The sequence below is a fragment of the Petromyzon marinus genome, chromosome 30 (assembly GCF_048934315.1).
Source record: "Petromyzon marinus isolate PM22_M1 ecotype Great Lakes invasive population chromosome 30, UKy_Petmar_22M1.pri1.0, whole genome shotgun sequence".
NCBI classification, from domain to species: Eukaryota; Metazoa; Chordata; class Hyperoartia; order Petromyzontiformes; family Petromyzontidae; genus Petromyzon; species Petromyzon marinus.
In genome coordinates, this window is record NC_133696.1 from 11632786 (window position 1) to 11659487 (window position 26702).

Sequence of the window (26702 nt, forward strand, 5' to 3'; positions counted from 1 at the left end):
TGTCCCCCCGGGGCCTCTGACACAAGCTTATTAGTTATACATTTAAGTCGTGGTTTCGTGGTAATTATTTGAAGGTGGGAGGTTACCAGCCCCTCGCACCTGTCCAGAGCCCCCGTTTAGCCACTGTGGTGGTCACAGGGCCAATTGGAATTGGCCCTCTCCCCACAGCACTGTCCACGACAGAGTTGCCCGTCCGGCACCGCAAGGAGGTAGGGGGTTGTTTTTTTGCCGGACACACACAGGCATACACGCACACACAGACACACACACACCACGCCTGCAGAGAATAACACAGCGGCATGGGTAAAAATGCTACAACCTTAACGGAGTTTCGATTTAAACCTTTCGTGACTGCAAGGATTCATCTTCTTTGGTTCTTTCGGTAAAGTCACGTAGAATGAGAATAAAATAATAAAATAAAACCATAAAATTCTCACGACGTTTCGGCCACAACACAAGTGGCCTTCTTCAGGTGAAAGGAACAAATCTGTCGGGACGACACCTGAAGAAGGCCACTTGTGTTGTGGCCGAAACGTCGTGAGAATTTTATTGTTTTATTTTATTATTTTATTCTCATTCTACGTGACTTTACTGAAAGAACCAAAGAAGATGAAACCTTAACGGAGGTTTTTGCGGTTGTGCTGTTTGACTCTCTGATGTATTTTCAACATACGAAAACCACTACAGAAAGGCACAGAGAGCGATAACCAGAGCGAGTGTTAATAGGGGGAAAAATACAAACAAATTACAACAATTGAAGCTGAAAATCTCTCCACTGACACCAATAATGATTGCGAGTCTCTCACTAGTAGCAGAAAGCTTGGGTTGCTGACGATGTGATGTATCTGAGGTTCAGAACCTTAAACGTTAGAAACTATAAGCTGTTTATCTCCGTGGAAGATATCTCAGCTGCGTGTGGCTTTGCCAGTCAGTCAGTCAGTGTAATGCTCGTTTGCACGTTATTGATACGCATTCACATAAACGTTGCACGCTTCTCATGGCCATTCACATGTTTAATTAACGCGTGAGGAAAATAGCGCAGCAGAACAAGAGGCTGGATAGGCTTTGCTACTATGCCTATTTTGTAAATATATGCAATAATTGAAGTCTGCTAAATGCCAACTATAGTGCCACGTAATCAACCCGATGTTAACTCCACACCCGCGTACGCGATGCAGCGTGGTACAGCTTCCTATTCTCAAAAGCAACCGCTGTTGCGTGCTGCTAAGTGTCGTCTCTGTCTTATTGCTTCCGTTGTGCCACGGGAGTCACCTCACACTGTGAAGACGACAGCCACTATGGCCTCGACTACTGGTAGCACAGCGACCGCCTCGCAAAGGAACAATTTCAGAGGATGATGATGATGATAATAATCTAGAATTGAAGCTTTCGTGACTGCAGAAATTACTATACTCATTGTTTTTTTATTAAAATTTTATTTTATTTCCACACACGTGACTTTACCGAAAAAAGCAATGAGTATGATGATAATAATAATAATAATAACAATCAAATTGTTGATTCCTCCCCATTGTGATCTCTCTCACCACGTCGCGAGACAACGCTGTGGTTACGTTGCTCTCATGCTGTTTTACAACAAAAGGCTTTGAAATCCCGAGGTACGGGAAGTTAAACGGGGAAAAAAAAACCTCATCATTTGTGTAGTCGTTATTGGTGATCGGGCTGAGACTATCAACCCGTCTCTTCTTGAGCGGTTAATGTCTCAGGTGGCCTCTGGAGATGTTGACCTCCCAACTTCGGCAGTTGCCAGCCACGTGCTCTGATAGGGGGCACCAGTTGCACGGGAGACCCTGTGAGCTCAGAGACGGTGGAGGACGTACCGGGCGACACGAGGCTAGAGATCATTAAGTAGGGAGGAAGTGATCCACCATGTGATGACTTGTAATGATTGAGAGCCAGGAATCGATTGACATACAATATATTGTGGTATCAATCAACATAATCTGCTTCATAGCGGCATAAACACACAGCACGTGATTCATGAACAATCATTGCACGCACACAAGATTCAATGCATATATTGTCAACCTAAGAAGTGGTTTTAATCAAGGAATTGTTTTTCCTTAACATTAAGCATATATATGTAAAATCGCGTTTGCTGAGCACAGGGCCAAAGGCCCAAAATGCCAAGTTGCCCAGCAACAAACAGCACTTTTGAATGTCTTATAAATATGAACACAAGGTGATACGCACTTGATAAACGAGACGATGGGAGGGAATTACAAAGACAAGCAGTGCGAGGGTAGAAGCAGAAAGCGACGTGTTGTGACCTGCAGTGCAGTGATCGAAAAGAGTGGGGGAATGAGTTGGTGGGCGAGTGGAAAGAGTTGGTGGGGCACTACGGTGGCGAGATGTTAACTACCTCGCCTGGTATACAGAATGTCGTGGGTTCCATCCCGACCCGGAGGTCTGTATATTTGAAGTTTGAATGTTCTCTCTCCGTGGTTGCGTGGATTTTTCTCTGGGTTCTGTTTTTCCTTCCACATTTAGAATCAACATGCGCTTAGAGTATTTGGCTGCTTTAAATTTCCACGTGATATGTCACTTCGTTGAGCAATCATTGGTAGCCAAGTTGCTTTTGAAACAAAAGATACATAAGCCCAGTGGGCCTTAACTGGTAAAATAAATGTAGTTAAATAGCAGGCAAAATGGTAGAGTATGCTGTTGTGACCTGGGGTGTGGTTGAGACGAAACTGTCGGTGTGGAGGAACCGACAATTGAAGTTCGCGGGAAGAGCAACCATGGCAGGAGCGATAGTCGAGCGATGAAGAGCTGACTACCGGCACACCGAGCGAGCGGAGTGAACGGGGGCCATTCTGGATCATCAGTCAACCCGTGAAGGTTCACTGCGGAAGAAGCGGCTCTCGGTGGGTGGGCACGGTGTGGGGCGAGGGCTCTGGGCGGTCACCGCGCATACCTCTGGGCTGCAGGACAGGAAGGGCTTGATGTGCTGGTTGGAGTCGTACACTCGGAGGTCGTGGTCGCCCAGGCCCCGGGTGACGCCGATGGTGGCCAGCACCCGCGCCTGCGTGGGCAACACAACCGCTCAGGGGGGGCATTGCCCGCGCGCCCGTGTTCCTGCACGCACACCCGGGCACCGCACGAAGGCCGGGCGGCTGAAATTGACGTTGACGCGGCTGACGGTATATCCCTGCCGCTGCACACCAACAAGCAGCCCAAGTGTCGGTAGGAGCACAATTCACGTCAATGACAACAGGAAAGATCTGCATTACGTATGCCACTCATGAAACGTAGACACTTATACACTTACGTAATCAGTGGCAAAAAATGCAGTAACTATTAAACTATTTTTACTATTTTTTATTTGACCAGGTAAGGCACACTGAGATTTATAGCTCTTTTTCAGAAGTGGCCTGGCCACAAATGATAGCTCAATGAAGTGGCTTATCACGTGGAAATGTATAGCAGCCAAATACTCTTAAACGCACGTTCATTAGAAATTTAGAGGGAATAACTGGAAGACCCGGAGAAAAACCCACATGACCATATAATACAGGTGTCAGGGTCGGGATCATATCCAAGACCTCCTGTATACTTGGTGGGGTAGTTAACATCTCAGCACCGTGGCGCCATGTTCAATCAGTCATGTTCTATCCACTGCCGGATGAAGGCCTCCCCATGCCGCCACCATCTCCTGTAACGCCACCATGAAGCTATTCACCCAGCACCCGCACATGAGCCGATTTCATCGCTCCATCTCCGCGACCGACGTGTTTTCTCAGACGCGTTCCAGTCCTTGGCTGCCACTCCATCTCTATGCTTGACAATCGGTCCCTCGAGGGGAAGTCCATGCCCGAGCCACTCGCTTTTCCTAACAGTTTGGATTGTCCTACGCAGCGTGCGCTCTCTAATCCACGTGTCCTTCCGCCGCTGTCTCTCCATGCAAATTTCCAGCACGCATCTCTGCCAGCTTCTTTGCGCAATTTTCAGCTTGCATCCATTTAAAATTTAATTCCAGCATTCGTATCGTTTTACCTTGGTTTTTTTTTGTATACATCTGCACCACGCGTCACCTGCTGAGTAATAGTACGAACAAACTGAGCATAACACACGCTTAATAAGCATCTTGTAAACACACTTTTTTTTTATTTAAGCCAACCGCCGACATTGCTCTCCCGAGATACAAATATTTCCTCCACCGGTCGTCCCCTGCATGACACGTGAAGTGGTAATTATTAGTAATTTGCCTGGCAGGGTAATGTAGGGGGCACTGTGACATGTGGTGGAATTACAGCCAGGAGATGCGAACCTCTTTTTTCCTGCGCGGTGCATTTAGCATTTCCAATTGTCGTCACCGTTGGGACCGGGGACAAAGGGACCTGCGCTAGACGGAGCTCCAGAGAGCCACTCAATAGAGGACATTTTTGGGGATATTCTTCCATTTCTGGCCAGATGTCTTTGAAGAGGTGGAACTTCTGTTTAATGCTTCCTTTAAAAAAAAAAGACATACCTCATGAAGCACAATTGGCCTCATAGCACTTTTCCCAAGCATTGAAGCCCAGGCACAAAAGAGTAAAATGTTGACTCGTATGTATATAGGACTTCTTTTACACCGTACGTAGCCAACCGTGCTAATCGGGCTCCTAATAAGCCGAACCACATTTTACAAACGCGCGCACAGCTCACATTTTTCACCGCTAAAGATGCCTCCACCAAAATAAATGGAGACGCAATTTCCTTCCCAAAACTCCGCAACATTGGAGAAACACACCACATTTTGGAGGGACGAGGAAACAAAATGACAGGCTTTCATCTGAGCTCTTTCAAGGCTCTATCTTACCACCACTACCAGCAATTACTCTCGAGCTGTCTAGGTGAGTAAGAGGTTAATTCTGTGTTTTTCTGCAGAATAAGCTCCTCAAAGCTGTGAAACGCCAAATTATAAGCAAATACACAAAATTGTCAAATTACAATTTTCTCACAACTACTCGACAGTATTCCCTCATTATTCACGAACTTGTTATCTGCGAATTTGGCTATCCGCGAATCGCATCTGGAACTCTACACGACTGCATCGAGAGAAACAATTTGTTCTAGATTTGTGATTTTTTGTTATTTTATTTTCACCTACGTGACTTTACCCAATAGAACCAAAGAGTATAGAAACAATTTGATTCGAGAAACTGATGAGATAAAGCGATAAGTCATAATTTAAGGTCAGTTAATTTAGAAACTGTGATTTAATACTTTCATATTTATTTATATTCTGTTAATTATAACAAATGTTGTGTTGTGTGCTGATAATGTCCATCTATTTAATAGCTTATTTATGCATTCATTTAAGGTAATTAATTAAAAAGGCCAACGTATCATTCTCCACAAAACTTGCTATTCACGAGCATCTCCGGAACGTATCCCTTGCAAATAACAGGGGAACACTGTAGTTACAACCGTGCCAGCAGTGTCAAGTCATCAGAAGAATTTATATTCCCATCCAGGACTCTCCCAGCGAGCTGCGCACCACATTGTGTCAAGAGAGTGACCTCGGTAAAATGGCATCACAGAAATTACTTCTGAAGTCACTTCAATCGGCTTCTCATCCACAGGAGGTAGAACACATTTCCATATTTCCAGCAAACAGCATTCGTCGCATTCGTTGTATTCATAAGATGGGATTTAAACCGCAAACATGAATAATATTTCAGTTGTGGAATGTGTCAAATTAAGTGGGAAAAAAACGGAATTTATATTATGGCTTTTTTCAACCATTAGCGACTGGGCTGAGGCCATCAAGTTAAATTCAAGCCTGTCATCTCAGTGGCGCCAATTCCGTGCTCTAGCACTAGCATGAGCGCACTGATCTACCTGGCCACATCTGCAGTTTAATTTATGCTGTCAAAACATTGTTATAACCTGCTTCTGTAGCACTGCAGCAGTGCCTCACTCAAACTTTGAAATGAGTGCAAAATACCAACCAGGGATAGAATTAGTCCATCCTCCCTCCTAGGATGATCAAACGAGAACCACACTGTGAGAAGTCAACAGCGGGTTGTCCTGTCGAGGACATACTGGCCCCTGTCATGGGAAGAGGGAGTTTCATCGCAGGGTCAATGGAGTTGAATGCTGCGTGACGTTAGTCTGACTGTGGTGGCACTCCGAGTGTTAGCAAATAGCTTTTTGGAAATTGTAACTTTGGAGGGATTGACAAAGACAACCATTCCCCTGTATAGCCTTAACAAACTGTTGGGGCAAGTGCTGTTAGGGGATGGGTGGCCAGCACCACGCCCGGCCGTCTTTTTCTTCCCAGTGGCGATGTTCACACATCGTATCAGGTACTCATGAGGTTGAGTCGACCTAGGAGAGGCCCAGAACCAATTCAGAGAATCGTCGCCGGGTTCGTAGCGCAGCGTGCTAATCCTTGCATGACTGCTCCCTATAGAGTATAGACACACACACTGGCAAGCCCATGTGCGTCCCAAGAACGGTGCACAGCCTTGCAAGGAGCTGCTGCTTCGTTTGAATTAGGAAAAGTTCCCTTGCCTGCAAAGCCGTTAACTGATGCTGCTCAACAAACTGTGGATAGCAGCAGTGCAGCGAGGCTATAAGGCACACGAGGCATTGATGATGATGAGCGTGTTGGCATTAGGAACAGCGGTAGGTGGCGTTAACAGTGGTAAGTGCATGCTGTGTGAGTCGGAGGGGGGGGTGAGTTATCGGGCCGTGTTTCTTTGCTAAAGGCCCTCTTTGTCTTTTCGATGCTGAAGGGTGACTGCACAGATACTCGATATACTGCACCGTGCACGTGCAAACTGCTGAGTCGTGGGCAGAATTGGGTCAGGAGACAGGGCTTCAACTCGCCCACTGAGTCGAGGAGACATTTTTGGAATAGTTTCAAACATTGTACGGGCAACAAAAGTTCGATGAGAAAATTTTTTTCTTTAATCTTGCCAGGTTTGGGACGTTTCAACAATACACGTTTTTATCTAAAATTTTTTGAAAATTGTCAACAGTTATTTATAATAGTTTAACAATTAATGACAGCCTCTAACACATACTTCTGACGTTTTATAATGTGGTATACATTTTTTGTCGCATATCTATCCAATCTAACATTCTGCCTTGACATGGTCTCATCTCGGGCTGTCATTTCTTTCTCCAGCTAAACATTACCAATCCTCCACTAAGAAAATAAACCCTGCTCCAATGTGACAACAATGAACGTTTTTTTCCCTCCACATTTATAAGCACCCGTTTAGAGTATTTGGCTCATGTAAATTTCCACGTGATAAGCCACTTCGTTGAGCTATCATTTGTGGCCAGGTTGCTTTTGCAAAACAGCTGTATAGGTCAGTGGGCCATACCTAGTTAAAATGAAAACATTGTTTGGTTTTAGTTGCTTCTAAGATGCCTTAGTCAGTGTGGAAGAGCAGGCCACACTTCTCCAGAGGTGCTCTCTTAGAGAACCCTCTCGGGGAGGCCATTCTGTAAACCAGTGGCGCTAGCGTGACACTGCAGGGCTGTGCCTTTACGTTAATATTCACACCGCGCTGGTGCGGTGCCTGCCTACGTGTGCGCCACCCTGTACAGGCGATTCCTGGGACTGTCAGCTCCAACCCCCGAGGGTCCCCACCTTCAGCCAGGCCCCACGCCGGCTGCGGGTGCAAGCCTCTGAAGCGCGGCTGCTGCTGCTGCGTGCATCACGGGGAACGCTTGGCCGCTACGTCCCACCCACTCACTACGAACACTCGCAGCCGCGGGTGCCCTTTGTGCTGGCGCGTGAGAGTCAGGGCCAAATTAACCACCTGCAGTCGATGAGCAATATTCCCGGGGAAATGGAGCGGAGGCTTCTCCTTTGTAAACAGACCGCGCATACAACAGCAGAGCGCTACTATACTCAGCCAGCCAGCCTGCTTGCGCGGTGGATGTGGAATTTACACTTTTTCAAGGCATTGTCCCCGAAGCATTTGATGTGCGTAGCGCAGAGGTAAATTAATTCTCATTGGTCATTGTTGTTAATGTTTCTGTTGTTGTTGCACGAAGCTCCAATATTCCGGTTTCTTTCATGTTGGACCAAATGACACCACGGGAGACCCTGCACAGCCAAAGAATATAAAACAATATTTTTTTTAACCTTTCTAAAATAACACAGAAATGTGGAACTTCTTTGTAAGATACTGGAGAGTTATAGACAAACGACCTCTCTATGGCATAACTATGCGAAGAACATGACGATCACATGACAGGGTGTTCAGAATTTCAGCGGTCAGTGACCTTTGGTAACGTTCTTCAATGCATGTTTTCGTGCTCCTATCGTACAGCCGTCCGATGGCTTTTTGTGTTGTACCACGCGCTCTGGGTGGCCTCCTATGTCGATAAAAGGGGGGGGGGGATAATTGAAGATTCCAGAGGCATGCATGAGCTGGCTTCAGCCGACGTAGAAGGCAATGGGAGGCATTTAATTGTGTTCCTACAACGCATAGCAGGTGCAGCCAACAGTCCTTCGCAAATGGGAATTTAAAGAATCACCCTTGGGCTGCATTCGCAGCCCAAGGGTGATCTGTTCATCAGGTAACCGACCACTGCCCATCCATTACACTGGGCACTTACACAGGAGGCACACATCGACACATCGCACAGCTCCTGATGCCATCGCATGGATTACCAAAGACAACACACGGCTACGCGTGATTTGTAACTTTCATCCTTACCCATGTATTAGAGTTTAATTTGAATGTGCAATTTGTTGTCTTGCTGTGGCCTGGGACTGGTCTTGCTGTTGTTTTGCTGCCTTGCCCCAGCATGGGAATTTGCGTACTTATGCAATTTGAACCTGTATACTTGATCTATTTTACGTTTTTTTTATTTTTAGTGATTTGCTTACCCATCATGTGTTTTTGTGTTGTTTGTTGTAGTAACTTCCTGAGCTGCACCGACTGGACATCTGTGAAAAAGAGCTTCATAGCTCATCGGATTATTCCAGGATAAATAACGATTCTGAGTCCGATTTAAAATGTTCTATCGGTTGGCTTTCAAACGCCATACGTAAGAAAGACGTTGTGCTCTTCGGCATGCCGCTCGATGTTTCACTCCAAGCGCTGAATGTATTCCTGAGGAAGCTTCAAAGCACAAGCGGCCAAATGTTGGACATCAACTTCCAGCAGCATTTGTTTAAGCGAGCAAACTCTGGACCGGTTTGAACATTCTGGCTCTCGTCAGCAGAGGTCCAGGCCTATGAAGCGAATGCCGCTCGGCCGTCCGTTAAATTCCACCGTGTTGGTGACAGGGCTCGCCCGTGGCCCAGTGGCCGCACCTTGCATCGGCTCGCGGCTCTAATCCGGAAGGCCGTCCTGGTTAATGCTGCTTGATGTGTGTTAACGGAAAACTCGCCCTCAGCTTCCTTTTCAGTGGACGTTAAAGAATCCCCTGACGTCGGGGGGGGGGGGGAGTCCCCCCCCCCACACACCCCCACGCCCCCACCCATCCCCCACCCCCGTTTTTCCTTTCGTCAGTTGCGATCAGATGGACCCAGAATAGAGGAGAGGTTGCCACCACAACACATGAAGCCGCATCATGTATGTTATTTGATTTAGAGCGTGTCCCTTTTCCACCTCCTCCCCTCCAACCCCGAACCCCTACACCCGGTATCCCCCTAGAATGCTGGGTACTACCTCCCTGCTCCTCCTTCCTGACCCCAAACCCCGTAGGCAAAGATCCCCCAGGTAGCCTTAACGGACCGTTGGGGCAAGTGCTGTTAGCGAGCAGCAGCAGCACCTATAAAGGCCGGCACGGCGGCGCACGAGGGGGGAGGGGTGGCCGGCACCACGCCCGACCGCCTTTGTCTCCCCAGTGGCAATGTTTAGTACACGCCGCACCAGGTACTCATTTGGGGCCCGAGTCGACCTAGGGGAGGAGGCGCAGGACCGGTTCGGGTAATCGTCACTGGCGGTGTTTGTGGCCGTGAGCGGGAATCGAACCCAGGGTCTCTGCCGGGTTCCGTAACCGCACCCCCCACCCCACCCCCCCCATGCGGGCTTTCTGTCCCCCCCCCCCCCTAGAAACCATCGACGCCGTGCCGCACGGGGCTTGCGCGCTCACCGCAATACAAACATTGACGTAGAAAAAGAAGATCAGAGATCCCCCTGACGTCATGCCAAATGGTGAGCGGTAAGGTCATTGTGTGCCGGCGTCAACATTTGCCAAATTCGGCCAATGACTCGGCTGGGATCGCACGCTGGCGATCGTCGCCCCCCGACTGGCAGATGCGGCCACTCGATGCGCGAACGGCGCATCAAAGATTTGGCAGCCTGCGAGCAGTGCGGCCACGAATCCCAAACCATCGACCCACATCGGAAACACTCCGCCTGCCGCTGCTGCTGCTGCTGCCTTCACTCCATTTAAAGGAGGAATGGATGGGATCCCCTCGGCTTCTGAACAGACAATTGAGTGGATAGCAAAGCTAAAGTTACAGTTTTAATCCGACTGTCATTAATCCATACGAAATTAGGAATAAGACTGGCAGACCGAGCCGCCTTGCGCCACGTGGGGACAGCTGCCGCTGGGGGTGCCCTTCAAACCGTTTGAGACCGAGATGACGCACGGTGCCGAGCCGTGCCGAGGCATTGAAGCAAGCGCCGGCACATATAAAATGCAAGGATTGTTGTTAATAAAGATTACTACGTCACGTTAGGGCATTCAATGCGGTCAAAGTTCGTGTGCTTGTCCTGGGGGCCAGGTTGAGTAGAATGTTCAGATAACCACAGAGGATGCCATCGTGGCAACCCTTACATGACCACGAATAATAAAATAACACACACACTACACGGTACAGTCGTGTATGCCGGTGCCCGTACTGTGCTATAAGAGTTAAAACATGTGCCGTACATAATACATGCTCGGCACGTGAATTACATGACGCACAGTGCGCATCAATAGTGGTTGCTTGTTTCTATGACAACCAGGCCCTGCAGGTCAATGTATAAAGCACTGTGCACATCAATATGATGAGGGCACTTTGTAAAACACCCTGCCACCATCGGCTCATTCGGTTATGCAAATGCAATCTATCTGTGCAAGACAAAAAGGCGAGTGATGTTAGCGAGCAGCATCTATGAAGGCCGGCACGGCGCACGAAGGGGGTGGGTGGCCAACAGCACGCCCGGCCGCCTTTGTCTCCCCAGTGGCGATGTTTACACACCGCACCAGGTACTCATTTGAGGCCGAGGTGACCTAGGGGAGGACCCCAGGGACAGGTTCTGAAAATCGTCACTGGTGTTGGCCGTAAGCGGGAATCGAACTCGGGCTGTCCGGGTTCGTCATGCAGCGCCCTAACCGTGACACTACCGCTACATATGTGGCACGCACATTACATTTCTCCAGCGACGAACGGCGTGGACGTTTATGGTGGTTTCACACGTAGGCTTGCGCGACCAATATTGTTCATAATAAAGATTGCTGGGTTCGATCGCGCCAAGTATAAATGCGTCGTAACCCTCCACCACCCGACGCAGCCAGTAAGGTTTCTGTCACGTAAACAAAACGTGCCAATGAGTTTACTACTTCTGCCCACCGGAGTGTTGGAGAGTATGGTGGAACCGTGCTCGTGTTTGTGACGGGAGTTGAGGGGACTAATGCAGTCGAACTGCGTCCGTTTAGCAGTGTCCACGTGTGAGCCGGAGGGGTCTCGCGAAATGGGTTTTTGCTTTCGCACTCGCAGCGACTGGTATCCAGAATCAGAGACCCATAGACTCATCACATAGAGACCCATAGACTCACTACACAGAGACCCATAGACTCATCACATAGACCCACAGACTCATCACATAGACCCATAGACTCATCACATAGAGACCCATAGACTCATCACAGAGACCCATAGACTCACTACACAGAGACCCATAGACTCATCAGATAGACCCACAGACTCATCACATAGACCCATAGACTCACTACACAGAGACACATAGACCCACAGACTCATCACATAGACCCATAGACTCATCACATAGAGACCCATAGACTCATCACAGAGACCCATAGACTCACTACACAGAGACCCATAGACTCATCACATAGACCCACAGACTCATCACATAGACCCATAGACTCACTACACAGAGACACATAGACTCATCACATAGACCCACAGACTCATCACATAGACCCATAGACTCACTACACAGAGACACACAGACTCACTACACAGAGACCCATAGACTCACTACACAGAGACACATAGACTCATCACATAGACCCACAGACTCATCACATAGACCCATAGACTCATCAGAGAGACACATAGACTCATAGACTCATCACATAGAGCTATAGATTCACTACAAAGATACACACTCATCACAGAGACCCATATTGGACTTATCACAAAGAGATCCAAAGACTCACACACAAACCCATAGACTCATGACAGACGCAAAGACTCACCACACAGACATGCAAACACTCACCACAGAGACCCATAGATTCACACACAGACACATAGATTCACACACAGACCCATAGACTCATCACAGAGATGTAAAGACTCACCACACAGAGACCCAAAGACTCACCACACAGAGACCCATAGATTCACACACAGAGCCATAGACACATTCAATACGATGTGTACTACTATGGTAGTGGTACACCAGTGGCCCCCTCATGGATGGAACGTTGTTCTGCGCCTGATGTGGAAAAGAGCTGACGCGTGTGTTCAGGAGCTCGAACGGAAGGGAAATATACTTAGTTTTTCGATTGATTTATTTTACTTTTTTTACGAGGGAGCAGCAGACCCAACAAAGGGTTTCACAGCACCGTACAAATTAATAATCATCTCTGGTTTAGCTAACATATCCTGTAGGAAAACACGTAGGCTTTTAGTTTCTTTCTAAATGGAAGAATCTCAGCGGCCAGGTGCACTTCTTCAGGCAGAGAGCGCTCCAAATCTGTGGGGCCGAGGACCAAAAACTTTTTTGTGCCAAAAGCGTGCGTGGCTGACGGAGTAGCACGGTCACGGTGGGCGAGGGCCTCACACGAGGATTGCCGAGCTGCACAGACGAAGCGGCTGAGAAACGACATTGTCCACTCATGCGCTTGTACATTACATTGATTCGGTCCAGCCCTGCAATGGCCCGGGGCTGATTATCGTGAAGCGTTCAAGCGCAAATACTGGCACACTCGGCGAGGTGCGACCTCGCGTTACGCTTGCGAAAGCCCTAAACGTCGCCCTCACGCACGCACCATTACTAAGGCTTCACTATTTTAAAGATTCACCGCCAAAATCGGTAGAAGTCAGGCAGCAAAAAAAAGAGTTCAAGTAAAACAAGGTGAGAGAGCTGCTAATTTACGTGCGATATTGATTAGTCTACATTGCTAATAGCTTGCCAAGCTATTGGCAATGTGGACTGATTGCAGTTAATGCGAAGACATCAATATGTTCAGGTACGACGGCCAAGAGCGATGAGCCCGGCTCCCCGAGTTGGGGAGCCCTGTCCATGGTTAAATCAGCGGCGAGTTAAACCTGGACCAGTACGCCAACCAGTATGGTGAAGTATGGTCAAACAGCACTCGTGACCAATCAATGGGGAGGCTTTAATCAAGCAGTATATTCACCAAGGGAGGCATATTTCTGCTCGGTTGGCACCTCCGATTAGCAGGGTTGGCTACATACGGTGCAAAATAAGTTCAAAAGACACACATGCTTATTGTTAAGAATAATCTATGCATGGACAACACCCAACGACACCGAGGCACTCGCACAACACACAACGTAGAGTAAGACAGGACCTGGAAGGACGTTAAAACGAAGGCACCATCATCACGTGATTTACACTTGTGGTGAGCTGCTGCACGGACGATGCGAACGTTGTCCTCGGCGGTGCGGGGGACTCGATCATGGTGGGCCCCCTTCTCCCTCCTGGCTCCAGCCCCCCGCCCGCCCCCCCCCCTTTGTCTTCCCGATGAATTTTCAGCCCCCCCCAGCTTTCTATCGCTCCCCCCCCCCCCCACCAGCTAGGACCAGGCCTATCCCAACCCCACCTTATCAATCCCTCTTGTTTAACTATCATCAAAAGTACACCACCACTTACAATAACCCAAGTTTTCATTTGAATTATCACGCTATGTACAAATGTTATAATTGCTGTAAAGCGCCTTGGTAAAGGCGCTATAAAAATCTCATTAAGATAAGAAAAATTACTTGGTTTAGTGCGTTACTTTCATTTGTCGAGTCAAATATACCGGACTCTTAATTAGTTAACATTCCGAAAAACGCCACACGGCGAAGGAAGTCGATGCTCTCACAATTGACGATGGCTTTGGCGGCGGACTTACGGGGCCATTAATTTTTGGAGGAAGTGGATCCACGAGTGGTATAGTCACTCGGAGAGCGGATATCTCTTACAGGGACCAGCGCCATCAATTATGAGGTGCTCTGTAATTTAGCGAAGGCCACTGCCATTAGGTGTGCACCATATCATTTGCGGGGGACACGACCATCACTGCATCGCTGCAGCACATTGGGTGGCACGCCGCTCGTGTTTTTATTCCGAGAAGAGGAGAGAAAGGAACGACTTAGACAACAAACGTTATTTGGAGACGTTACGGTGGCGACTATGTAAAAAGGGCTCGGGAAGAAGGTCATGGCGCCGGCAGGAACGGTGTCCGGCGCACGAAGGTTGCGGAACAACAGCAACGGAGAGGGAGCGTGCAACGAAGGGATGCTCAACGAGGAGCGTGGCGAGGTGAGAGCGCATGCGACCAGGGCCATCGGTGGGCAGGGCATCAGCAGCGAGAGGCTTCAGTCGAGCTGCTGCTGCTACGCACGATGAAGCAACCGCATCTGCTGACAAAAGCTCAGTTTCAAAGATGACCCTCATCCAAAAAAAGCAAGGCAATTAATGACCACAGTCTCGGTTGGACGTCGAGATTTTACAAGAGGCACCGACTTGTTTATTGTCAAGTTTGAAAACGCACGCTCTCGAGAAAGGGGGCAGCCGAGGTGAATTTCACTCACCGTGCTCGCAAAAAATACAAGTCTACGCCGAGCACCACGATCGTGGGCCCTGTGCATACATTGAGGGAAAAAAGTATTTGATCGCCTGCTGATTTTGTACGTTTGCCCACTGACAAAGAAATTATTAGTCTATAATTTTAATGGTAGGTTTATTTGAACAGTGAGAGACAGAATAACAACAAGAAAATCCAGAAAAACGCATGTCAAAAATGTTATAAATTGATTTGCATTTTAATGAGGGAAATAAGTATTTGACCCCCTCTCAATCAGAAAGATTTCTGGCTCCCAGGTGTCTTTTATACAGGTAACGAGCTGAGATTAGGAGCACACTCTTAAAGGGAGTGCTCCTAATCTCAGCTACCATACTGCCTCAACTTGACTACTGTGACATCGTGTATAAATCAGCCCCAAGTACTGTACTGAAGAAGCTTGATTCCATCTATCACTCGGCCTTAAGATTTGCATTGAACTGCCCATATAGGACTCACCACTGTGATCTCTACATTGGGTCAAACTTAACATCTCTTAATGTTCGACGGCTTGTGCACCAGATCTTATTTATTCAAGATGTACTTACAAAAAAATCCGCAGACTACCTGCTAGATCTCTCTGTTTCAAAGAACAAATTTGAACTCAGGTCTTCGCTCATTTACCGGCTTCACATTCCCTATTGCCATACAAAAACTGGAGGAAGGGCCTTTGCTATTGATGCCCCCAGGGTCTGGAATGCTATTGCCAATAAACTGCAACTTGAATCGCTACCAATGAGATCTTCACTCAAAACTACTCTAGAGGAGTTGTACAACCCTAGCTGCCACTGCTATTCAGTGGCCTAAAATATGGCTCTAGATTTTGGTATTATAATTTATTTATGTAGTTTATTGTTAAAAATTCGGTCACAGTCCCTATGATCACTGTTACATTGGATTTATGGCTTTTATTTTGGTGATTTCGAAAAGTTTTTTTTGTTTTGGCCATGTTTTTGTTTATTGTAGTACGGAGTTAGACTGATGGCCTTAATCTTAGTTGTCTTGTGGTTGTTGTTCTTGTTGTTATTTGACTTGCATCCCACTGGGATTTTTGCACACAGCGTTGGTGTACGGTGCTATTTCAGGAATATTTTGATATTTTTTTCCTGTATTTTATGTTTGCACAGTCACATAGTCACTTTAAGATGTTTTCTTGTTCATGTTTTTTGTTTGTTGCGGTTGCACCCGATTCAAGAGCCGAATGGCAAATAAATGAACTATGAACTATTGTTACCTGTATAAAAGACACCTATCCACAGAAGCAATCAATCATTCAGATTCCAAACTCTCCACCATGGCCAAGACCAAAGAGCTCTTCAAGGATGTCAGGGACAAGATTGTAGACCTACACAAGGCTGGAATGGGCTACAGGATCATTGCCAAGCAGCTTGGTAAGAAGGTGACAACAGTTGGTGCGATTATTCGCAAATGGAAGAAACACAAAAGAACTGTCAATCTCCCCCGGCCTAGGGCTCCATGCAAGATCTCACCTCGTGGAGTTGCAATGATCATGAGAACGGTGAGGAATCAGCCCAGAACTATACGGGAGAATCTTGTCAATGATCTCAAGGCAGCTGGGACCATAGTCACCAAGAAAACAATTGGTAACACAATACGCCGTGAAGGACTGAAATCCTGCAGCGTTCGCAAGGTCCCCCTGCTCAAGAAAGCATATATACATGCCCGTCTGAAGTTTGCCAATGAAGATCTGAATGATTCAGAGGACAACTGGGTGAAAGTGTTGTGGTCAGATGAGACCAAAATGGAGCTCTTTGGCATCAACTCAACTCGCCGTGTTTGGAGGAGGAAGAATGCTGCCTATGGCACCAAGAACACCATCCCCACCGTCAAACATGGAGGTGGAAACATTATGCTTTGGGAGTGTTTTTCTGCTAAGGGGACAGGACAACTTCACCGCATCAAAGGGACGATGGACGGGGCCATGTACCATCAAATCTTTGGTGAGAACCTCCTACCCTCTGCCAGGGCATTGAAAATGGGTCGTGGATGGGTATTCCAGCATGACAATGACCCAAAACACACGGCCAAGGCAACAAAGGAGTGGCTCAAGAAGAAGCACATTAAGGTCCTGGAGTGGCCTAGCCAGTCTCCAGACCTTAATCCCATAGACAATCTGTGGAGGGAGCTGAAGGTTCGAGTTGCCAAACGTCAGCCTCGAAACCTTAATGACTTGGAGAAGATCTGCAAAGAGGAGTGGGACAAAATCCCTCCTGAGATGTGTGTAAACCTGGTGGCCAACTGCAAGAAACGTCTGACCTCTGTGATTGCCAACAAGGGTTTTGCCACCAAGTACTAAGTCATGTTGTGCAGAGGGGTCAAATACTTATTTCCCTCATTAAAATGCAAATCAATTTATAACATTATGAGACCTCCTTTGCCACTAACACGATATAGTAATAGTTTTTTACCCTTTTAGCTGACACAAAAACTGACACCTTTATACAAGGGATCATGTTTGCATTTTTGACTTCTTGTGTTGTGGTTATTGCAAACATGCTCCCTTGTAAAAAGGTGTCAGTTTTTGTGCCAGCTAAAAGGGTAAAAACCTATTACTATATCTTGTTACTGGCAAAGGAGGTCTCATAATGTAAAGGCTTACCCGGAGCTCTCAATACTCTGATAGTGCGCTGTTTTTGAGTTGTACGCCTTTTGGCGTCATCTGGTCCAACACCAGTGGAGACTAGGCTCTAAGAAAAGCCGTCTCGCGTGTGGACCAATCAAATTCAAGGACAGTGCCAATATCATTATCAGAGTTGTTTCTTTTTGTTTGCATTTTTGACTGCTTGTGTTGTGGTCATTCCAAACATGATCCCTTGTATAAAGGTGTCAGTTTTTGTGCCAGCTAAAAGGGTAAAAAACTATTGCCAATTTATAACATTTTTGACATGCGTTTTTCTGGATTTCGTTGTTGTTATTCTGTCTCTCACTGTTCAAATAAACCTACCATTAAAATTATAGACTGATCATTTCTTTGTCAGTGGGCAAACGTACAAAATCATCAGGGGATCAAATAAATTCTTCCCTCACTGTATTGGCGTGTTCAAAGCATGTCGATGTGCCATGACCCCAATAGTTAAAACTATCTCTCGCACATGGGGTACCTTCTTTCCTTCTCCGTAGATCAGCGGGAACTTCAGATCGTCCTCCTCTATGGTTTTGTACGCCCTGTGAAAAGACGAGGGCTCGTGTAACGATGCATTCACCACACTACGCATAATTGTGTAAAGTAGACGTGATTACTACGACGCTGTCACGCCTATTCCTGTCTATTTGCATGGGTTATAAGCATAGAAAACATAATAATAGAAACATAGAGGTAAAAGTGGTGAATTACAAACAGCGGAAACACTGAAGAAAACACAGACAAGTGCATGTCTGTCAACCCCTTATCAGTGCCTACCTTATTACAGACAAATTCAGACCTTATTGGTCACCCAGTGCCTTTATAAATCTCAACGTTCATCCTACAAAGTCCCATGAAAAGGGAGGAACGCAAACAAATAGAAAATAATGTTTTGCCCGTATTGAAACGGCCTACGCTGTATGGGCCTGATCACAAAAGCCCTATAAGATTAAACCCTCAGGATAAAACAAACCCATGCATTATTTATATATACGTAAATGTATAAAAACAAGAACACAATTGCAGCTTTGGCAAATGCTACATTGGTTTTTAAAAACGTATCGCCTCCAGAAAAGAAAACACGTCCCTTTTTATTTCCCCGCGTGCAAATGGCGCGTTTAAAGACCACGGGCCTGCCTTGGGGTAAAGCAGAGAAAGCTGCCGATGAGCGTCCGCCACGCCGTGGGCTCGTTGCGGCCTTATTCTCCGCGGGGAGCGAAGAGGAGTAAGATAAGTAAGAAATGGTACACACGTGGCCTCGTCACGTGCTCACGGCACTCCGCGACGAGAGCCAGCGTGGTCCCATAGCTGCCAAAAGTGGTGGCGCGCTGCGGTGGTGGGCGGTAGCTTCGACGTGACGCGGTCAGTTCTTCTTCTTCTTCTTTACTTTCGAACGTCGAGTTGGGAAATTCGGTAACGTCCACATCGTTGCTGACGAGTGCCGAGGACAAGCATCTGTCCTGACCTGGTATTTTTGTGCAAATTGCCATTGGAGAAATACCAACTTTGAGGAGCTGCTGACTGAAACACTGATGACTCCTTTCACAAGTGAACACTTCATACATTCAGTTCTTTCATGTTTTAATGTTATTTTCTTTCTCCATACCCAGGCATCCGAAAACAGTATTGCAATGCCGCGTTAAATGAAGGACAAGGTCAGAGAGTTTTGAAGAGAATTTTGCTGCAAACACCGATTTGTACGGAACCGATTTGCCCTTTCAGAAACTGACCACACTACGTCCATACGTGGTATTTGCTGTAGCAGCAAACATTCTCCTTAAACGTTTCATGTGCACAGCAACAGCATTCGTGGATGGCTCATGCTGATGACATCAAGATACCATTCGTGGATGGCTCATGCTCATGACATCAAGATACCAAAGCGGCATACAGTAAAACCTTGGAATGAGAGCATAATTCGTTCCGGAAACGTGTTTGTAATCCAAAGCACTCGTATATCAAAGCACTCGTGGTTGAGGTGGGGGGCGAGGTGATGGGGGGCGAGGTGGGGGGGGGGGCGAGGTGGGGGGCGAGGTGATAGGGGGCGAGGTGGGGGGGGGGCGAGGTGGGGGGGGGGCAGTGCTTCCCACCAGCCGGCCATGCTGTGGTCCCGGTACAGCATGCGCTTGCCTACGTCCTTCTTCTGCACGCGCCGTGAGAACTCCAGCGCGGTGAACTCGTCACCAAGCAGATGCGGCTGCAGGTGAGCCTGGTGGGGGGCGGGATGGGGGGTGGGGGGGGGCGTTAGGGGGGGTGGGGGGGGCGTAAGGGGTGGGTGGGGGCGGGATGGGGGGTGGCCGTGTTTGTCGCTCGCTGCAGAGTTTCGAAGTTTTAATGCGGAGGGCTCGTCCCGGTTGGTGCGCTCAACGCTGCGGATGCACGAACCGTACAGTACGACGCACCGTCTACTTCACAACGGAAGATGAAATTCCCCTGTGTGTGTGTGTGTGCCGACCTTCGTTCGCACCTGTACATGGCCAACCCTTCTCGTCGCAGGTGCGGGGGAATGACAAACAATCTGAACAGAAAAAAGCGGTTCTGTAGAAATGAGTTTTAAATCTAGATGATGATTTAAAAGTGCAAAGCACCGGTGGCTTCCTAATATCGGAAGGAAGAGCATTCCAGATAACCACAGAAGAGCATGTGAAAGTTCGCGATGCGGTGACCACCTTTGTCCGATGGTTAACCAAAAGCCGCCGCTGCGAGGATGACCGGAGTTCGCGAGATCATCAAGGTGCTGTGGTTCGTTTGTGGCAAGCACTTTGTGTGCATTGAGGTCATTGTGTGCCGGCGTTATGGTCGAAATTCCGAAAAGTACACACAAATGACTCGATTGGGATTCCACACGAAGGCCAGCGCCCTCCGTCGCGGTCACAGCCGCGCGCTACAAAAGAGTGGGGCGAAAAAAAAACCAAACGCGCCGAATTCTTTAACCTTGCGACGGAAGACGTGAACACGAGCGGGACAAGAGGTCACGCACAACGAGCCGGCGAAAAAATTGGGGAGACATCTGCGAGAGCAACACTCGCGGAAGACGCCACGCCGATTCTGCCTGGGCAACTTCAACACGCTGTCTCGTCTTCAGCCATCCTCGACTTGAGTTAAAGCGAGTACCACCACTTGCATGCCCAGGCACTGCTTGGGCTTTTTTTTTCTCCCTACGTAGAGAGATTGGAGCTGCGGCAAGGACACGCCATTTTCTGTCGCTGGCTCGTGGCCGATAAAGATCAAGAGCATGAGAATTAAGTTTTGATTTAAAGCTTTCGTGACTGCAGTAATTCATATTCTTAGTTTTTTCGGTAAAGTCACGTTGAAGGGAAACAACAAAATAAAAATATATAATATATAATATTTATATATATTCTATCAAAATATATATTTTATTATTTTGTTGTTTCCCTTCAACGTGACTTTACCGAAAAAACTAAGAGCATGAGAATTCATCTTCTTTGGTTCTTTCGGTAAAGTCACGTAGAATGAGAATAAAATAATAAATTGATAAAATAAAATAACACAATAATATTCTCACGACGTTTCGGCCACAACACAAGCGGCCTTTAAATCGAAAAGCATGAGAATTGTTTTATTCTTTGATTTTGTGGTGAGAGGGGGGAGGAGAAATCTCGCCCCCCCACCCACCCCACCCCCCCCCCCCCGAGCGGTAGTGGTAAAAAGCAATACCACTTGCTTTCGAAATGCAATGTTTGTGACCCTGTGTACTCATTCCACGCTCATGAACATTAATTATTAGCAGCAAATCCACTTTCCCCAGAGGATCACGTCTCACACGCTTAAGCCGAGGAGGGGGTTTAACCTTCAAAACCGCCTTCAACAAGAAATGAAAATAAATTTCAATTACGTAAAGCGGACAACTTATATCCACGATGGGGGTTATGCTGGTGTGTTCGCGAGGCCGCCAACTCGCTGTGTTACGGTTTATAATCCCGGGTTCACGGTGCTCGGTCTCGCCTGATGGCAGTCGAGGAAACCACCACCACCACCGCGCACCGCGCACACGATCATGCAGATGGCCATCGCGATGCTTCCCTCCATTTGGGCAAGATATATAAAAAAAAAAGACTCGCTGCCAAATTATTTCTGGTTCGCGTCGGCGTTGAAATCCGACTGAGCCGCACAACGTTGAACGTTAACTTGAACTGACCTGCGCTGTAAACGCAAGACGAGCAATTTGCGAAACGTATAATCAGCCAAGGCTAAATTCAATTATAAATCTTGTTCGCAGTGTGGCCCTGGCTAAAATGTTGTGTGAGGGCATTTTCTAGAAAGTATTATAACATTGTCTAAAAGCCATGCTTTGTTGCATTACATTTACCAATTTTACATCAAAAAATATGTTTGCAATAATGAATAAGAAAACATTGGCCGGCACGGCACACGAAGGGGGCGGGTGGCCAACACCAGTGATATTCCTCTTATCTGTATACCAACTCATCGACACTCCTATCATCTGCAACCAAGAAGCCATCCATGGAAACTCACACTATTCGCACGACAATTCATCCCATGACGCGTGACTTTGCAACGGAGAAGAGGAGCGACGCGGAAATGTATTCTCTCGTTCGTGTTTATCTGTGCATCATTGCTCGGGTAAAACGAGTCATTTACCCTTCCCCTTGGAGTGTCCCCATTTCCCAGGCCTTGTTCCCAACTTAAAATCACCAAGAAGCTCGCGACGAAGCCACGATACCACGTCCCTTGCCGCCACCCATCGGCGGGCAAATTCGTCGCCCCCCGCGATGTAAAAACGCGCACTGTGGTGGCACCGTTGCCCGTTTCCCCTGTGCGATGAAAAACTCCAACACGTTTGAAAATTCACCTACAAACGACTCGACTGGGAACACGCGCATTGGCAAAACATCGTCCCATTTTTGCGAAACCATTTTCAGACTATATCTATGAAAACATACTGCCTTGATGATAGCCTCGTGCGAACACCAAATATACTCAATTATTACTGCTAAATTCTATCAAACTGTGCTTTGTGGATTTAATTGGGTCACCTCTGCACACGTCTGGTTTAAGGTTGTAATAATAGCACTCCTGTATTCAGATGAAGACTATTTACAAAGATTCTCTTTATAGCCTTAACAGACTATTGGGGCAAGTGCCGTTAGCGAGCACCGCTGAAGGCCGGCACGGCACACGAGGGGGCAGGTTGGCCAGCACCACCCACGGCCGCCTTTGTCTCCCTAGTGGCGATGTTTACACACCGCACCAGGTACTCGTTTGAGGTTGAGTTGACCGAGGAGAGAAGGCCCAGGACAGGTTCAGGTATAATCGTCACTGTGTTGGCCGTGAGTGGGAATCGAACTTGAGTCGAACAAACTGCTGCGCCACCGCTCCACCACAAACAAACACCACCAACAAACACCACCAACAAACACCACAAACAAACACCACAAACAAACACCACCAACAAACAAGTGATTTGTATGCTCTCACAATGCCCTGCCTGATGGAGACCACAGAATGTGGACAGGTGACAGAGGATATTTTCACCGTAATGGCAAACTATGAACACCCGTCATCCATACCCTCCACCCGTCATCCACACTCTCCACTCGTCATCCACACTCTCCACCCGTCATCCACACTCTCCACCCGTCATCCACACTCTCCACCCGTCATTCACACTCTCCACCCGTCATCCACACTCTCCACCCGTCATCCACACTCTCCACCCGTCATCCACACTCTCCACCCGTCATCCACACTCTCCACCCGTCATCCACACTCTCCACCCGTCATCCACACTCTCCACCCATCATCCACACTCTCCACCTGTCATCCACACTCTCCACGTGTCATCCACACTCTCCACCCATCATCCACACTCTACCACCCGTCATCCACACTCTCCACCCATCATCCACACTATCCACCCGTCATCCAGTCTTCAATTAAACCAAAGATATATATTTTTTTATATAATTACCAAGACCTCTCACTTCTCAGCCAGCGAGTACCGAGAACTGGATTGTCGCTCGGAGTAAAAATATCGTCATGTGTAATGAGTTCAGAATTCTCCACGAAGTAACTTCATACGGTGCAAAGGCTTCACTGATGCAAGACCGGTCTGTTCTCTGGAGAGCCCCCATTGACACATACGAGCTGTACGTCTGCCTCACTCTGCCATCCTACTGGCAGACTAACGCTTGCAGGGCAGGTGCTCCCCGTCACAGTCAGCTGACACTGGTGGGTGCCCTCTGAAACGTTTGAGATGACGGGACGCCAAGTCTGAGAAGCCCCGGCGCAAACGAAGGCGCTCTATCGAAATCGAATCACGATGATGATCGTAGCACGCAGGATGGAGAGCGATGCACGGAGATGGACGCTCACCAGAAACTGCAGCCTCTGTCGCTCCGTCTCCGGGGTGAACTCTGACGATATCGAGATGATCTCTCCTCCCCGGATAATTATTGCCCTGGGAGCAGCGAGGGAAAAGAATAAAAAAGCCCAACAGTAAAAAAAAGCAGAGAAACAGCACATTGCACACACGCACATGCATTAGCAACACTGGGATACAATTTATCCAGGAAAGCCTCACTAAGTTCATACCAAGATCTGGTTTTGTGATATTTTGACGATACCTGTTGAGGGAGTGTGTGTCACGTGGGAGGACACTCAGGCACGCAGGCAAACACAAAAGCGTACGAGGGGCTAACGCTCAGGGGCCCACACGGATGGGTTCACGAGCCCACCTGCTGCGCTGCCACATCATGACCATGTCACACCCCAGTGGCTTTGGGAGTTCCACTGCACGGTTGGCTACGTACGGCGCGAAAGAAGTTCAACATACGTATGTGTGTACATACGTGTGCCACCACCCCCAGTTCGTATCTAGAGTATGCAAAAAAAACCACTGAATTCCTGAAACTGTCAAAGCGTCGAAGTTGATGTTCATGAATGTGAATTGTAACAACGATAACAAACTTAAAATCAGGATTCTGTTGTCCGTGGCACTGTTTTAATCGGTACATTTCATTTGGTGGTCAGGCTCGATCTCCCACTCCCTGGTGAGCCAACGCAATTGCAATAAGCGCGTTAAAACGCACGCACAGCGCCCCTGGGCTGTGTCAAGTGGTGGGGGGCCTTAACAACATTACGTGGCATGACCCCAAAATCTATTATGGACTTCCGGTTGATGTGCATTTAGGATATTCATATTATACGGGGAAAGTCAAGAGTCTTTTGGAAAACTAATTGGAAAAAAAAAAACTTACACCAACTTAAAAGTTACATTAGGCTTATTCTTTAAACAACGTTACATAGCCGCAAATTGATTTCACATTTGTGAGTATCATTCATTACAACAACTCTAGTCCCGTCTGTGCTTTGAATGCCAACTGTTCAAAAGCGTGTGGCGGCCGCTCCGTAAGTCTCCGGCCACACACGCCATGGCACAAAGATCACACGCGCGGCAAGCAGAGAGCGATCGAATGCCGGTGCACGGAGAGATATTGCCGCAGGGGGCCATAACAAACAGAGTGCTGAATGAATCCATGGCAACGCAGGCATAATGACCAGCTACTTTGCGCTTTTGTCGGCATGGAGAAAACCCCTTTGGAAGATTTGAATTTCATTGCTTGAACTTTTAATTTCCCGAGAGACGGGAATGACTCTGCATGAACGAAGGCCGTGGTCGTGACTTGTCAATGTTAAGCTGCCCTGTGCTCACCCACCAATTCGTGGATTAACAGGAAAACCTTTCATGTAAAGTACGACTTATTAAGTAAATTAAAACCACATTAATTCTTAATTGTGTAGTAACCCGCTCTGTACGTGAATCTGCACCGTCGATAAAAAAAAAAAACTTTGAAAAAAGAGATGATTGGGGCGGTTGCCAGTGGGATTAGACAGTTAATAACAACAACAACAACGACCATCCAATTATAATTCTGTGTAAAAGGAAACACAGCTCTCATTTGCATTCGTATTGTTCTCGTGTTAATATTTTTGTTTCAACAATTTACAGTTGAATGCAGACGCAGCTGATATTAGCCCTGGCCTGTGGAATATTCGCACAGGCCGTTGCAGGTCTACAGGGAGACGCCCCGTGCTTTTCTCTTAAAGGTTATCAAGGCAAAGCCTAAAAATGGGTTGTCTTGCTGCAGCGTTTAATGCACGGCAACATTTCAAAGGGCAAGGCGGCCAAACGTATTATTCGGGCTGAATGAATTCTGTTATCAAAATCCCATGTCGTCGTCGCCGCCCGCGATAGAATTCTGCTTACATTACAATGCCTAATTTTGTTTTATGAGATTGCATTAGCAGTGGTTCACAAATAACAAAGAAAAAGACACGCGGTTATTTCCTCTGCATTTCCTACGTGACTTTACCGAAATAATCAAATAGTAAGCAATGCATTTTTACAAACTGCCGCCAACACTATAGGGATACAATTGGGGAAAAGATGGCTATCCCTGGGGGAGGATGCATGTACATTGTTCATCCAACTTTGGAGCAAGATCATATGAACTGAAGTATTCACCGATTGAAAACAATAATTAGAAATATATTATTGGTTCATATTCTTGGTTCTTTTGGTAAAGTCACGTAGAAGGGAAACAATTAAATAATAAAAATATAAAACAATACAATTCTCACGACGTTTCGATTGCAACACAAGCAATCATCAGGTGTGAAAACCACGGCAAGAAAATTTGAAAAAAGTGGCGTTTTTTTAACGTTAGCACCACGGAGAGCGATTTGGCAGTTATTCAGATGGACGAGTCCATCTATGTTCGGAAAAGAGGAGGGGGGAGACGAATATAATGGATGCGGTCTGAAAGCCACCGTAAGCGTGAACAATCAATTAAGACTTTACCGAAAGAACCAAGACTATGAATCCCTGCAGTCACGAAAGCTTTAAATCAAAAAAATTATAAAGTTGCATTTCAAAAGCAACTGGAATTTTCTTTTCGCCACTGCTCTGAGTGAAAGACATTTAATTACTGTCAATGACACGCGGTTATTTCCTCTGCATTTACCAACACATCAATCGAGACATTCGGTC

General features: G+C 47.2%; 1 protein-coding gene across 1 annotated transcript in view; it reads right to left on the reverse strand.

The window, feature by feature from the left end:
• The window catches only part of LOC116947615 (protein phosphatase 1H-like), a 112485-nt gene that overhangs the window by 22411 nt on the left and 63372 nt on the right, over window positions 1–26702 (reverse strand). The window contains exons 6-9 of the mRNA XM_032963564.2: window positions 24026–24110; window positions 19756–19874; window positions 18144–18207; window positions 2939–3046 (exon numbers count right to left, since the gene is read on the reverse strand). Coding sequence (XP_032819455.2) covers window positions 2939–3046; window positions 18144–18207; window positions 19756–19874; window positions 24026–24110 — 376 coding nt within the window. The remainder of the gene's footprint in view (window positions 1–2938; window positions 3047–18143; window positions 18208–19755; window positions 19875–24025; window positions 24111–26702) is intronic.